At 49.3% G+C, this 14,662-nt stretch overlaps 1 protein-coding gene across 8 annotated transcripts in view; it reads right to left on the reverse strand.

Moving 5' to 3' along the window:
* Nucleotides 1–554: 554 nt before the first annotated feature.
* DLG3 (discs large MAGUK scaffold protein 3) overlaps nucleotides 555–14,662 on the reverse strand; it is a 183,511-nt gene continuing 169,403 nt past the window's right edge. For 7 of the 8 annotated variants that reach the window (XM_089781778.1, XM_075917662.2, XM_089781782.1 and 4 more), the window contains 6 exons: nucleotides 13,342–13,392; nucleotides 11,873–11,974; nucleotides 11,543–11,715; nucleotides 10,859–10,968; nucleotides 4,766–4,857; nucleotides 555–3,157 (listed from right to left, as the gene is read on the reverse strand). In XM_089781778.1, the coding sequence (XP_089637904.1) occupies nucleotides 3,051–3,157; nucleotides 4,766–4,857; nucleotides 10,859–10,968; nucleotides 11,543–11,715; nucleotides 11,873–11,974; nucleotides 13,342–13,392 (635 nt within the window). In that variant the 3' untranslated portion in view covers nucleotides 555–3,050. The remainder of the gene's footprint in view (nucleotides 3,158–4,765; nucleotides 4,858–10,858; nucleotides 10,969–11,542; nucleotides 11,716–11,872; nucleotides 11,975–13,341; nucleotides 13,393–14,662) is intronic. The other variant, XM_089781780.1, reaches the window with a different exon arrangement.

Below are 14,662 nucleotides of genomic sequence, written 5' to 3' on the forward strand. Positions count from 1 at the left end.
CAGTACTTCACCACCCTCCTCAGGAAATAGTTTTTCCTAATATCGTCATATGCCTGTCAGTGAAAAACAAACCACTTCCCCTCTGAGTACATGCAGGACCAGATGCGGCAGGAATGTAATAAAAGCACATAATTTCCACTAATTTTAAATGTTGCAGCAAATTCCCCACATTGCAGGCATGAGGATCTGTGGCCTTCAAGCAAGGGGCTTAGGTCCAACTGCCTTGGCACAATAGAATATGATGCTGCACAAGGAAAAGGCCTGCAACCATAACCCCAACTCAAATAGCTAGTGGCCTTGACAAAGCTGGAAAGGGGCCTTTTTGTAGATGTGGTCACTAATCTGAACCCAGCGACTGCTGTTTAGGATTTAGTCTTTAGGGGCCACCCCCTCCCACCTGCAAGCCTAAACATTTTCAGGCTGTGTCATGTTGAGCATAACCCCTCAGTTCACTGCAGCCCTGCTAGGCCACACTCAGAGGCCAGGATCAACTCGGAAGTAGCAAGGGTCCACTATATGATGAGGGTTTATACAAGAAGGTTTCTGAGACAGAGTTCATTGCAACTCTCTGTTTATTAAAAATATATGTCTCCTTGGAAGAAACACTGGTAAGCAACTAGTGTCATGACTGATTGGGTACTTTCACCTGTGCCATGGAGCACACTGGCCTTTTTCTCCATGTGACTAGAAGAGGGGAGACAGAAAAAGAGTAAAGGAACTTGGAACCTTAAGACTAGCATCTTAGGAATGTGCTCCTAATTCACTTCTACCAGCTCTCCAGAGAATGGGGTGTGTGGCATCCAGAGCAGAACCAATAGAATAGGCCGTAGCTATAAACACTGGCCATCCCATTGCAACTACCTCAACAGTAGTCTTAGCGCCACTGCTTGCCAGTGGTATTTCTATCAGTGTGCTGTGCTGCACTGCCCCGAATCTCACCGGTCTGCTAACCCCTTGCCAATCACTGAAGGAACAGGGTCTCGCTGCCCAGAGTGTGTGTCTACCCGCTGACAGCAGTGCCCACTGCACACGACACACCAGCACAAACAGCCGCCTGTCACCTTAGGGAGTGGACAGTATTAGCAGCATGTTTTTTTCTAACTGGAAACAGCAATGGTCTGATCCCATTAGTTAGGAAAACCTTGGCTTCCTTCTGTAGCATCCAACTGTCACTACCTGGAACGAAGGAAGACATACCTGCTCACATTTTATGGTGATCTCCTTCGCTCTGGTGGATGAGAGTGGAAGAAGTGGGGGCTCTTGCACTAGAATTAAGGGTATCTGAATAACAAAATCTAGGTTGGAAAATCCACAAATCCTTTTGGAAGCTCTTTCCCCGAGGTGGAGCCACATTCAAATGCACACACCTGAGCTTCTCAAAAGCAGCAGCCTCTCAGCCTATGGAAGACTACCTGTCTGTGGTCTTACACCACTCATCTGGTCACAAAATTGCTTGGTTATACAGTACGATTGTACAATTCTGTCTGCATCTCCATGCCCAACAGACTGCAAGCAACGCTCCCAAGACAGTGGATCCCAAAGGCCAGAACAGGCTTTATGCAGACACTTCCAGTAGTAGAAATACTAAACAGAAAAAGTGAACAAGCACTGTCTGCCAAGCGCTGAGTCCCAGGGACTCAGTAAAAGACACTGCTGCATTGCATGCACAGCTGTTCAATAGCACACGTCCTCCCCCACGGCAGGGGATAGCAGTTGTCATGGTTATTGAAATGCTGAAGTCTGTTTTAAATTCCATTATTGACTTGGGAAGTTGTGAGTTTCCATCCAGGCACAGCTGTGGTTTTCTTCCAGCAGCAGAGGGGAATACCAGTGTGCTTCCATGAGAAAAACTAAAATTCTCTCACCTTATCACACACCAGATTCAGATCCAGTCTAAGGGCCCAGGGAGACCAATTGGATGGCATTTGCTGCATCCACAGTGAAGTGTTCCGGCAGCAGTGGAGATCAGACGGCTTGCTCATTCAATAAAGTCTGTAGATTATTTCTTAACTATGACTCCCTGGGTCTGAGTTCTATTTACAATGTAATCATCTTAAAAAATAAGTTAAAAAACTGGACTTTATACCCACAGATTATTAACATGAGAAAATTGGAATAAAAATGCTGACACAGCAACACAATATGGTTTTGGTTTAACATCTGCTTAAAAAAATAGAACAAAAAGGAAACCTCTCATGCAAACACATTAGGTGGTGTGTAAAACAATGTGCAATTTAATCATGTCTTATCCATTCTCTCTCGCTTTGCCACCCCTGCTCAGTCTGGGTCTTCCAGTCTCACTCAGATCAGCTGATACAGATTCACGTGTTATTCTGGATCCTTGGCCCCCTCTGCCTTACCCCAAAGATCTGGGCTTTGGTTCTCAGAAAACTGACCAGATGCAAGAAGCATCTGAAGCACTTGGTACCGTTTCAATCTCTTCTTGACCAGACTCCCATGCCCAGTAACTGGGACAAAACATTTTAAAACATCCAGGCAATAATACAGTACCATTTTAGGAGGTCCCTCAGGTTTTCTAGTCCACACACATATATATATATATATATAATATATATATAATATCTCTATTATATATAAATTACATATACAGATAAATAAAATGCTTGCTTTTCTGTTGCACCCTTCAGAGCTGCAAGGCAGTGACACATGCTTGGAAGAAACGCTCCCCGGAGCTCCAGTCCTAGCTCGTTTTCAAAAATCCATGGTTTCGGTCGTTCTTTATGTAAGTCCTCAGCCATCTCCTCCCATCTTGCTTGGGTTAAGTTTTAATAATAAAAAACGACTTGAATGGGATCTCATCTGTCTCTAATGGAGCAGTGGGAAGGTCCATGCAGGAATGGTGGGGACAGTCACAGAAGTGAGACTGATTTATCCCAACGAAAAGAAACAGGACTAGAAAACTCAATCTCGCGACGATCTAAAAAAGGGGCAGGAGGAGTATTCATGTCCTCTCCCCCCTCCCCCCTTGGAGCATAGGTGAGGGAGGGATTTCAGACATCTGCTCACAAGGAAGTTGGTGGGGGAAGTCTTCAGAGTTTCTCAGGGGACGGGACCCAGATGTAGTGCCCAGACTGGTCCTCAATGATCTGTTTGATTTTGTTGTATATCTCTTCCAGAGAGTCTCCTTGTACAATGGCTAAAAAGGGGAAAGAATAAACCAGTCAGTCAGCACTGTACCACACCTGCACAGCCAGTGGAGCAAAGGAGCCAAAGGGGAGGGAGGGGACAATGTGGCACAGCTACCAGCAAACCTGAGCAAATCCTGTATGTCGTTCTAGATGTGCACTCTGTGAACAGCAGACAACAGGCAAACAAGGCCATTGAGAGTAAAGGATACAGAGCATCTCCAAGCAGCTAAAGGGTGACAGACTCTTGTCATGTGTACGAAGTACCAACTAGTCTCTCAACAAGGGGCTGACAATCAACTTTTCAGACAACTTCATTCAAAACATACTAGGTACTAGAACCTTTCGGAGCTCAGTGTTGGTTACTTCATCCACTTGGAACAGGAGCTGCAGGCACTTGCATAAAGATGGGCTCATTACCGATTCCCGATGGCCCAGGGATCTAGTTTAGTTTCCAGCCCCCCTTGAGAAGAAGTTCTTGGTGCTTCCGGGAGAGCATTTCCCAGCCAAGTGCATCTCATTGTCCAACAGGCCATGCATTTCCCTTTGGCAATATTTTACTACTGTAACACCCCTGGGTATCACAACACTCCCTGATGGGGTTGCCCTCACTTTAGAGGGCTGGGTGTGCCCTATTGAGTTGGACTCTACGCTTAATGAAACCAGGCACATTTAGCTTTTAATCTCTTCCCAGAATTCATTTGCTCCCACTCCCAGATCATTTGGTTGCCTTGTCAGATTCCTCACACGGTGTCATTTTTTCTGGCATCCAATGTCCCACAGGCAGTCCATCCCCCTCCAAGATTCATGATAACACATTTCATACATGTAGCCCAGAATCACAGCGGCTTTTTTACAGCACTAGAATTCCTTGGGCTTCTCTTGCTCATCTTTGTGAAAGGACAATATCCTGGAGAGGGTTTTAAATGCCCAGCAACAGGCTTGTTCTAGCCCGAACACCGCCTTTGCCACGTGGTTTAGCTGGGCAAGTCCCTAGGGCAGCAATCAGGCATGTGAGACGGCAGTTGGTGGGATCTCACCGTTCTTTCAAGATCTTAACATGTTTGCTCCTATGCTGCCCATTACTTTCCAGAAATATTTGTGTGGTACAGCACTTGTGCTATTTTCCTTAACATGGGAGAAGCCCTGCCGTGCTGGCTAGCTTATCTGCAGAGGCACAAGTTGCCATGTATCCCTTACAGGCCCTTCAAATGCTCTTTCCCCTAAGCAGCCACGGTACCATGCTTTTCTTGACAGACTAAAAGCAGTTCAGTCTTCTTCACCTCTCAAGTCACTAATTTAATCCTTCAGCTCATAAGCGGCACCTTCTCTCTGTCTGCTGTTCCCATGGGCTGACCCCCATTCCCCATTCAGCCCTTCAGTAAGTTTTGCTTTTCTGTTTGCCCCTTTCTCCTTGCTGCCTTCAGCAAAGCAGAAAATCCTGCACAGCTGCTGCCCTGCCTGGGCAGGTTTGCCCTTCCCCCTGGTCTCAGAAGCTGCATCCACAGATTCCTGTCCATTTCTGAATTCTTTTGTTTTCAGAGGCATGGGAGAATATCCCATAAATATGGCAGCAAGGTGGTGCTGATGAGGTGACTTCTGCTCTGCAGGACTCTTACCTGTAAAATACTCTCCAAACTCCTGCTCCAGTTTCATGGCTTTTTCAAAGACCTTATTGGCTTGTTCATACGTCTGCCTCCGATTCATCTCCCTGCCAGGCATGGATGAGAATCGTTTCAACGTGTTTCTTTTTTACTTAAAACAAAAAACCACTGCCACCACCAGTGCTGAGAACCCTCCATATTTTGGGGAGCTAGTTCCTTGTGCAGCCCCTACAGACTTATTGCAAGAGACTGGGCAACATGCCGAACTTCATGTGCTCTCTTGCTGCACTGTGCAATGCAAGTCCAGCTCCTGCAGTTCCTTCCAGCACCAATATGCTTCTGTTCTTTGGGTGGAGTGGAAAGATGCTGGAAAGCTCAGACAATCATTAGCCTTTTGCTACAAGCAACGTGGCCCCAGGACCTTGTAGTGCCAGCTAGCAGAGGACACAGAGGATTCGTGGTTTTACAGAGATGCCATGTGAATTATATCCAACCCAATAGAAGGGTGTCCAAAGTCTGCAGAGCGCCCATAGCCACTGGTCATCAGTCATGGTTCAATGGATGGATTTCATTTCCAGAGTTGCCTCTATACTGAAAATTACGTTCTTAAGACAAGTAACCTGTCTCGGACAGGTCCTTTCCAGGCAATGCTTCCAGAGATGCTTCTCTCTTATCTGGCCCTTGTGTCGGCCAGCGTAGGCCCATTTGCACACTAAGCCAGATGCGGATTCAGAGATTTCACGATCGACCGAAAAGGAGTGTGCAGGGAAAGAAACACGCAGGGGAAGCCCTGCATAGGATTAAGGGCAGTGGAGTGTTCCCTCATCTGGAGGTGCAAATGGATACAGCCTGACTGTAAATACTGGAAGGGCTTTGGGTGACCATTGCTCTGTAAGAGAGAAAGCAGCTAGACACATAAGGGTAGGTTCTAGAATGCATATTAGGCCTGTATTCGATCTATAACAATTCTTCCCAATACTTCCACTCACTGTCATTTGAATTTCTATGATTTGTTACATTAACTTTTACTGGTTTTCCCTACGGCTACGTCTAGACTAGGCATGATTTTCCGCAAATGCTTTTAACAGAAAAGTTTTCCGTTAAAAGCATTTGCAGAAAAGAGCGTCCAGATTGGCAGGGATGCTTTTCTGCAAAAGCACTTTTTGCGGAAAAGCGTCTGTGGCCAATCTAGACGCGCTTTTCTGCAAAAAAGCCCCAGTCGCCATTTTTGCGATCGGGGCTTTTTTACGCAAAACAAATCTGAGCTGTCTACACTTGCCCTTTTGCGCAAAAGGACTTTTGCCCGAACGGGAGCAGCGTAGTATTTCCGCAAGAAGCACTGATTTCTTACATGAGATCGGCAGTGTTCTTGCGGAAATTCAAGCGGCCAGTGTAGACAGCTGGCAAGTTTTTCCGCAAAAGCAAATGCTTTTGCGGAAAAACTAGCCAGTCTAGTCACAGCCTATATGTATATCTAAGTGCAAGCTACAGTGGGAAGTCTTCTGGCCCTGGATTCAAAGTTGCTCTTAAGGCTTGCTCTTATCAGACATTTAAGCTTGGACTGCCTATGTTTTCCAGGGTGCATCATGGGGGGAGCAAGGGGAGAGGGAGAAGTGCACATCTTGCACTTACAGTGAATATGAGCAACTCTCAAACTGCAGAGACATTAAGAATGCCTGTCACTATCAGAATAGCCTTGCAGAGGGAGCAGCAGCTTAACTCCCAGGGAGCCTGGCCTCCCTGAGCAAAGGACCCCAAAATAGGGAGAGACTTTATAGCCCCTTTATACTTCCCACACAGGGCACAAGACTGGGGGGGGGGGGCACTGCTACCAAAAAATCTCTGCTCAAAGGCACAGGCGGAACCTGAAATGGAACACCCACAGGGACGCTTCTTGAACAGATTCTGCAGATGCAGAATAAGCACAAAGGACTTAAAGAGACACAACTGGTGGGTAAGGTCCCATGGAAACTAAGGGGACAAAGGAGTTGAGGAGAACTGGCAGCTTCTCATGGAGACAATATTTAAGCAGAACAACAAGCCATCCTGATGGGAAGGAAAGAGGTCATTATGACTCATCAGGAGCTCTCTGATGATCTGAAAATCAAAACGGAATCCTACAAAAACTGGAAACATGGACAAATTGCTCTGAAGAATACAGAATAGCATAAGCATGGAGACACAAAATCAGAAGGGAAAAGGCACAAAGTGAGTCACGCCTACCAAGGGACATAAAGGTAGTAAGAGGAGGCTCTTTAAATACATTAGGAGCAAAAGGGAGATGAAGGAAAATGTAAGTTCTACTTAATAGGTAAAAAGACCTAAAAACAGATGATGTGAAGAAAACTGAAGTGTTTAAATGTCAGTTTTGCTTCGACCTTCACTAAAATGGTAAAACTACAAGCAGATACTTAACACAATATTAAGAATGCAGAAGGAATAAGACAAAATAGGGAAGATCAGGTTAAAGACAATGTAGATAAGCTAGATGTATTCCAGTTAGCAGTGCTTGATGAAATTCACCCTTGGGTACTTTAATAACTAGCTAAAGCAGTGATCTTCTGGAGCTCATGAAGGCCTTGTGAGATCCCAGATGACTGGAGAAGGCCACGCATAGTACCCATCTATCAAAAGGGAGCAAGCAGGACTCAGGGACTTACTGACTAGCCTAGCACCCTGCCTTTGATACAGGGAAATATACTGGAACAAATCAATGTGTAAGCACAGAGATAATGGGGTAATATTGTCAAGAACAAATCCTACCAAACCAACCTAATCTCCTTTGGTAGGGTACCTGGTTTAGTGGAGCGGGGAAAGCAGTAGAAGTGAGTATTTTGATTTCAGGAAGTATTTTGACAATGTCGCAGATGAAATTTTCAAAGGCAAACTAAGGAAATTTGGTGTAAGCGAAATAGAACATGGGTATTCTGCTGGTTGGAACGCCACATTCAATGGTTCACTATCAAATTCAGAAGGACGTATCTAGTGGAGTCCTGGAAGGGTCAGCCCTGGATCTGGCCCTATTCAATGTTTTCACTGATGACTTAAGTAATGGAGTGCAGAGTATGCTCATAAAATCTGCAGATGACACCAAGCTTACAGGATTAGAATTCCAAAGGAGTTTTGCAAATTGGAAACTTGGTCAGAAACCAATAAGAAAAATTCAGTAAGACAAGTTTTATACTTAGGAAGGAAAAGCCAAGTGGACAACTACAAGCCTGTTATAACTGGGGAGGTAGCCAAGTTCCCGCGAATTTTCCTACTCCTGAGTAGAATGAATTTTGTTACATGCAAGACTATGGAGGTGACGTGTGACACATTACTGCCATATTGGCGCACACAACAAAACTCACGTGGTAGGGGTTGGGCTAATGGATTCTTAGTGTGGGCGAGGGCAAAGGCTTGGGACGCAGGGGTGTGAAAGCTGTGGCTGGGGTTGAAGGGCTCAGGTCTGGATCAGAAGGTTGGGGTGCCAGGGTATGGGCTAGGGTGGGGCTGAGGTGCAGGCTCTCTCAAGAGGGAGGGAAGAGAGAGAGAGAGGAGACTACCTGCAGTCCTCTCTCGCTACAGCAGCTCAGGGCCAGCTGAGACAGCCGCTGCAGCTCCACTGGGCACAGTGGGGGGCACCTGTCCCCAGAAGCTCAGGTCCCATGGCTGGGGAAACGTGCCTTCCCTCCCACCCACCCCCCAAGCACAGAGCAGTTGCAACAGTGGGGAGGTGCTGCCCCTTCTGGCTCCAGCACAGAGCAACCACAGCAGGGAGGAAGCACCGTTAGCTCTCCCCTAGCACAGAGTGGCCATCCCATGCTGGGGCCAATGGTCAGATGGCACTCGGTGTGCCTGCCCTGAGCCCTACATGGGGCTGTTAGGAAGCTGCACACCCACCCAGCTGTGCAGCTGAGAGGGAACTTGAGTAGCTGGTATATCTGCTGAAGAGGATCCAGGGGTCAGCTCACTTACTGAACAGGAGTCAATGGGATGCAGCTGTAAAAGAGGTGAATGTGTTACAAGGCAGACATGGTAGGTAAGTGTCCTAGTTTTCCTGGCTCTATGAGACCTTAGCTGAGTGCTCTGCCTAGCTCTGGATACAATACTTCTAAAAATGTGGACAAATTAGAGAGCACGTGCCCACAGGAGAGCAAGAAAACGATAAAGGTTTAGAAAACTCAATCTGCGAGGAAAGGTTAAATAAATTGGGGTTGTTTAATCTTCAGAAAAGATGGCTAATGGGCAGGGCTCGACAAATAGTGTAATCTACTCGCTCGTGGCGAGCAGATTACACCCCGGAAGAGCCGGCGCGGAGCACAGAACCGCGCGGCTGGCGAGCCCAGCTAATGGGGGATCCCTGTAATAGTCCATTAAAGAGCTATTCCAAAGAGGATGGCGATCGGTGAAATTGTCCACAGGTTAAGAAGTGATGCTTGTAAACTGCAGCAAGGAAGCTTTCAGAATGTACATACATAACGATGGCTAGACTAGGTCAGACCAGTGGCTCATCTAGTCCAGTGTCCAGTTTTCTGACTGGTGGCAGATGCTTCAGAGGGAATGAACAAGGAAGACAATTTATTAATTCATCCATGTCATCTAGTCTGAACTTCAGGGACTCAGAGACTAGGGACACCCAAAGCAAAGGGTGGCATCCCTTACCATCTTGGGCAAATAGCCATTGGTGATCTAGCCTCCATACATTTATCAAATTCTTTTCTGAATTATACAAGTTACAGTTTTGGATTTCATAACATCCCCTGGCAAGGAGTTCCACAAGTTGACTACATTGCATTAAGTTTTTTCGCTTGTTTGTTATAAACATATTGCCTATTAATCCCATTGATGACCCCCATGTACATATGTTATATGAAGGAGTAAATCACACTTCCTGATTCTCTCTCTCATTTCTCCATGCCATTCATGAGTTTATAGACATCTATTACATCCCTCTGAGGGTCTGTCTTCACTATAGGGTGGATCCACGCCGCAGCAATTGATCCACTGGCACTCAATTTATTGATCTGCTTAGATATGATAAATCGACTTAGGAGTGCTCTCCGGTCGAGTCCAGTACTCCACACCAGGATGAGAAGAATAGCTAGAGTTGACAGAAGAGCAGCTCCCACTGACTTTATCACATGGAAGACACCCATGGCACGTGTGTCAACTTCAGCTACACAGTTTGCATAGCTGAAGTTGCGTAGGTTACACTGCTGTAGACTGGGCCTTTGTCATCTCTTTTCTAAGCTGAACAGCCCAAGTCTTTTACTCCCCTCTCACGTGGAGCTTGTCCCATACCCCTCATCATTTCTGTCGTCTTCTCCCCTTTCCAGTTCTTATGTATCTTTTTTTTCCAGATAGGGAGACTAAAAGTGCATGGGGAATTCAAAATGTGAATGGACCACAGGCTTAGATAGTGGCATTGTTATCTTTTCTATTTTATTATCTTTTCTATTTGTTCCAAACACGGTTAGCTTTTGACTGCTGTCAGAGAGCCTAAACTAATTTAGACCCCATCATTTTAAATGTACACTTGGAATTATGTTTTCCAATATGTCCTACTCAGAGTTTATCAACATTGAATTTCACCTTCCATTTTGCTGCCCAGTCACTCAGTTTTGTGAGATCCCTTTGTAATCTTTGCAGTCAGCTTTGGACTTTTACTATCTTGAGTAATTCTGTAGCATCTGCAAATAATGCCACCTCAAGTTAAACCCCTTTTCAAATCTCATTTATGACTACATTGGACAGCACAAGTCCCATGACAGACCCTTGAGACCCCTAGTTACCCCTCTCCACTGTGAAAACTATCCCTTGAACTAGAAAGGGAAGTTCTGGAATAGGCTCCCCAGGGACGTTGTGGAATTGCCTTACTAAAGATGAGGCTAGAAAACCCTGTGTCAAGGATGCTCTTAGGCAGGTCTGGTCCTGCCTCAGGGTAGGTGGCTGGATTAGGTGACCTCCTCCAGTACCTTCCAGCCTGACATTTCTGTGATTCTGTGACCTCGACAATAGCCACCTTCCCCCCGTCCCTTTTCTGAATTGGAAGCAGCTGACGTGCAGGTTCCTGATCTCCTGCAGCTAATGCACCGAAGGAGGAGGGGGCAAATAGGCACTTACATGAGAGCTTCGATGGATTTTGGCTTGATGAAAATGGCAATAGGGTAAAGTTGTGCTTGTTGCAACCTCTTGATGGCATTGCCAGACACGTCCAGGATGCAATGCTTCCCCTGGAAGGGCATGAGGGGACCAGTGTCATTCAATCACACCTACCTCTGGCTTCCCATTTCTGAGCGCAGCCTGGAGCAGGAAGACAAGGGATGGAATATGCCAATCCCAAGATATAGGCCACGCCCCAGCATGGACAGAATTTCCTGACCAACAGGGGCAGGGTGGCAGTACCCAGAAGGGACTGGGGCTTCCTTTCAATAGCCAGGACACTGACGACAAACCCGCAATGGACTCTCATGCTCTGAGCACAGAACATTTCTGTTCTCGATCCACTGCAAAGGACCTCGGCACCTGCGCTTGTGAAGATCAAGCAGACACTGCTGCTGCAATGTGCCTTGCTAGCCCAGAACATCTGCCTGGAAAGGATGGGCAGGTCTGGGGGTAAAGCACTGGGCAGTCTGGGCTGGATTCGTGGATCTGTGGGACTAGGCCATATGACTTGGCAGGAATCCCTGCCTGAGAAGCTCTTGCTCCACACGTAGCAACATGGCTACAATGGCTGCAGACAGAATAGGATGAGACATCATTTGGGTGAACTGCAGGCTTCCCTGGGGACTGCATGTTTATACTCACTCTCTCTGCAACTGCCCGAACCGACTGGATACTGGTCCCATAGAGATTGTCATTGAACTGCCCAGCCTCTATGAACTTGTTGTCCTGAATATCTTTCTCCATCTGTTCTCGGGATGCCACAAAGTGATAGTCCTGCCCATCCACCTCATTCTCACGCCGAGGCCTGGTAGTGTCTGAAAGAGAAGGGTTCCATGAGTCAGAGCTCCCCAGCTTCCGCAACCTCCCTCCACCAAAGCTCAGCCCACACCTACAGCAACCTTGGCCCCTCTCCAGAGCACCCCTCTGCCTAGCGCTGAGTCAGAACCCCCGACAACAAACACCAACACTTACGCGGCACACAGGAGCCAAACTTGTGTGGAAACTCGGAAATCAGGTCATCGTTGACTCGGTCTTTCATTGGCCCCAGGATGATCACTGGCCTCGCATAGTGAACTGGAAACAAGAAAAGCCACGCCCCTGAGACTGAGTCTCTAACCCCAGTAGCCTCCCACACACTTGCTGTGGAATACTTGTGGTCCACACAGGGCGGCCATTCACACCGCGGCTCACACTGGCGGTCCACACAGGGCGGCCATTCGCACCGCGGCTCACGCTGGCGGTCCACACAGGGCGGCCATTCGCACCGCGGCTCACGCTGGCGGTCCACACAGGGCGGCCATTCGCACCGCGGCTCACGCTGGCGGTCCACACAGGGCGGCCATTCGCACCGCGGCTCACGCTGGCGGTCCACACAGGGCGGCCATTCGCACCGCGGCTCACTTGCAAAGCTTTCAGATCTACCCAAGGGCAGAACCATTCCCATTCTAAAACAAGGGCACTTTTCTCATGCACGTGGAGACAATTTCTAGAGACTGGTCTTTGGGCACAGCCCACAGAACACACCAGCAACTCTCAGGAAGAGCACAGAATGGAAAACTGGTGCTTACACCTCCTCTCTGACATGCCGTTGCACGCGCTTTCCTGTGCGCTCCTCCAAGTGTAGGAGGCTGGGATCGTGGTGTGAGTGCAGGGTAGGAATGCACCTCCTCTCCCAGCCGTGCTGCTGGCACTTACACCCCGTGTCTGGAGAACACAACCTGTTCTGCTGCGGCTGAAGAGCTAGCGAACTGGCGGCTCCCCGGTGAACAACGTGCAGGGTGCTCTCAGCTCTGACTCCAGGCACTTACGCTCATGGGCGGGAGACGCAGAGCAGAAGAGACCAGGCGGGTTCACGGCGGTGGCAGTTTTATAGCCAGAGTTTTGAGTGTTTGCACTGGCCAGAGGCCCGTGGCGAGCAGAGTCTGCAGGCAGAGGCAGCCAAGTGCCCCTCCTGTTTTCACTGGATGCCTCGCAGCCCCCCGGTTTCCTGGCCTCCCAGAGCAGCAGCTGGCATGTGCCTGAGGCTAGATTCTGGTGCTGGCTGGAGATGCAAGGTCTGATGAAGGTGGCGGGAAAGCAGGCTGGTAGGGCACCTCCAGCCTGTCCCCAGCCAACAGAGCGCTGCTGTAGCGGCATTTTACGCTGCTCCGTCTGCTCCCTCCCAGGAGGGTACGGCCACGCTGCTGAGGGGGAGCGAAAGGGGCTGTAAAATAGGCCCAGGGCTCTCAGCCACTGCTGCTGCAGCACCCTTCAAATCACACCAGGAACCCTGGGGCTCCTGCCGTGGCAACCACGAAGGCCAAAGGCTGGCTGGGGCAGTCTGGCCCCGCCTCTGCTCACACTGGAGTCCCGGCCCCCCCAGACACCCCGGCATAGGGGTAAATCCTGGATTAAGAAGCGCCAATGCACAAGCCAGGACTCCGGACCCCAGCCATACTCACTCTCTTGCCGTGTCACCGGTTCATACGACAGGATAGTGTCCTCTTGTCCTTCTGGAACAGAGCCAGGGAGAAGCAGGTGAGTGTCTGCAGGGGCTTCTCCTGCCTCAACCCTGTGCTCCCAGGGAGCAGCATGAAGGAAACAGGCAGCCAGGAGCCGCCATACGCGGGTGTCCAAAGGCCTCTGGATTACCCACATTGCTGGACAGCACAGTGCAGCGGAGAGGCCCAGCCTGCAGTGCTGCAGAGCAGCCTTCCCATTCTGCCTGTCCCAGGAAGAGCTAACAGTACCTGCAGGGTCATTCCCACCCGCTGGCGGGGGCTGCACTCAGCCCAGGCGGCCCAGGCAGTCTCTTCACGGCCACTTGTCCCAGACACGCGAGGAGCTCTTTGCAGTCTCTCCCCCAGAGTCTCTTCCCAGGGCTGCCCCCAGCCAGCAGGTAACTTGGCCAATGTTTGCGTTGAGGAGCCTACTCCAGGCACCTTGGAGTCAGGACGGACCGGCAGGGCCACCTCAGCCTTCCTCCTTTCTGGCTAGCTGTGTGGAATCCGTCCCTCTCCGGTGGGGGGGCCACAGCCCCACCCCCACCTGCTCTGCGCAGCCATTCCACAGGCCCGGCACTTTTGCTGTGCGGGGTGCCACCTATTTCCCACCCTCCATCTGTGGATGCAGGCTAGGCCCTGCGGGGCTGGGCCCTGCCCTGCTTGTACACACTGCTTCACTTCTGAGCTGCCCGGCTGGCACCAGTGCGTTCGGCTCAGATCACCTTGGCAGGGTGAACTGGGGACACAGCAGGGCAGCAGCAGTTCCTGGCAGGTCGAACAAGGGGACAGAAACCTCGGGCAGAGCGAGCATTATCGTGGAAACCGAAGCTGTGGGTGGCCTGCAGAGATCTTCCTCTCAGAGCACAAGAGACCTATGGGCTTGGCTCCAGGGGCTGCAAGGCACCCAAAAGCCAGAGTTGCCTTGGGGAAGAATCCTCAGCTGGGACAGATCACAGGGAGAATCCTTCCACCTCCTAGTACCTGTGTCGCTGTATCCCGCTGGAAGGAACCTGGAGAGGTCGTCAAGTCCAGTCCCCTGCCCTCACGGCAGGACCCAGCACCATCTAGACCATCCTGACGGGTGTGTCTAACTTGCTCTTAACTATCTCCAGAGATGGGGATTCCACAACCCCCCTGGGCAATTTATTCCAGTGTGTCACCACCCTGACAGGCAGGAAGTTTTCCCCAACGTCCAACCTAAACCTCCCTTGCTGCAGTTGAAGCCCATTGCTGCTTGTCCTGTCCTCAGAGGTTAAGAACAGTTCTCCCCCTGCCTAGT

This window comes from Pelodiscus sinensis, chromosome 13, assembly GCF_052426305.1.
Source record: "Pelodiscus sinensis isolate ZL-2025 chromosome 13, ASM5242630v1, whole genome shotgun sequence".
In the NCBI taxonomy this organism is placed as follows: Eukaryota; Metazoa; Chordata; order Testudines; family Trionychidae; genus Pelodiscus; species Pelodiscus sinensis.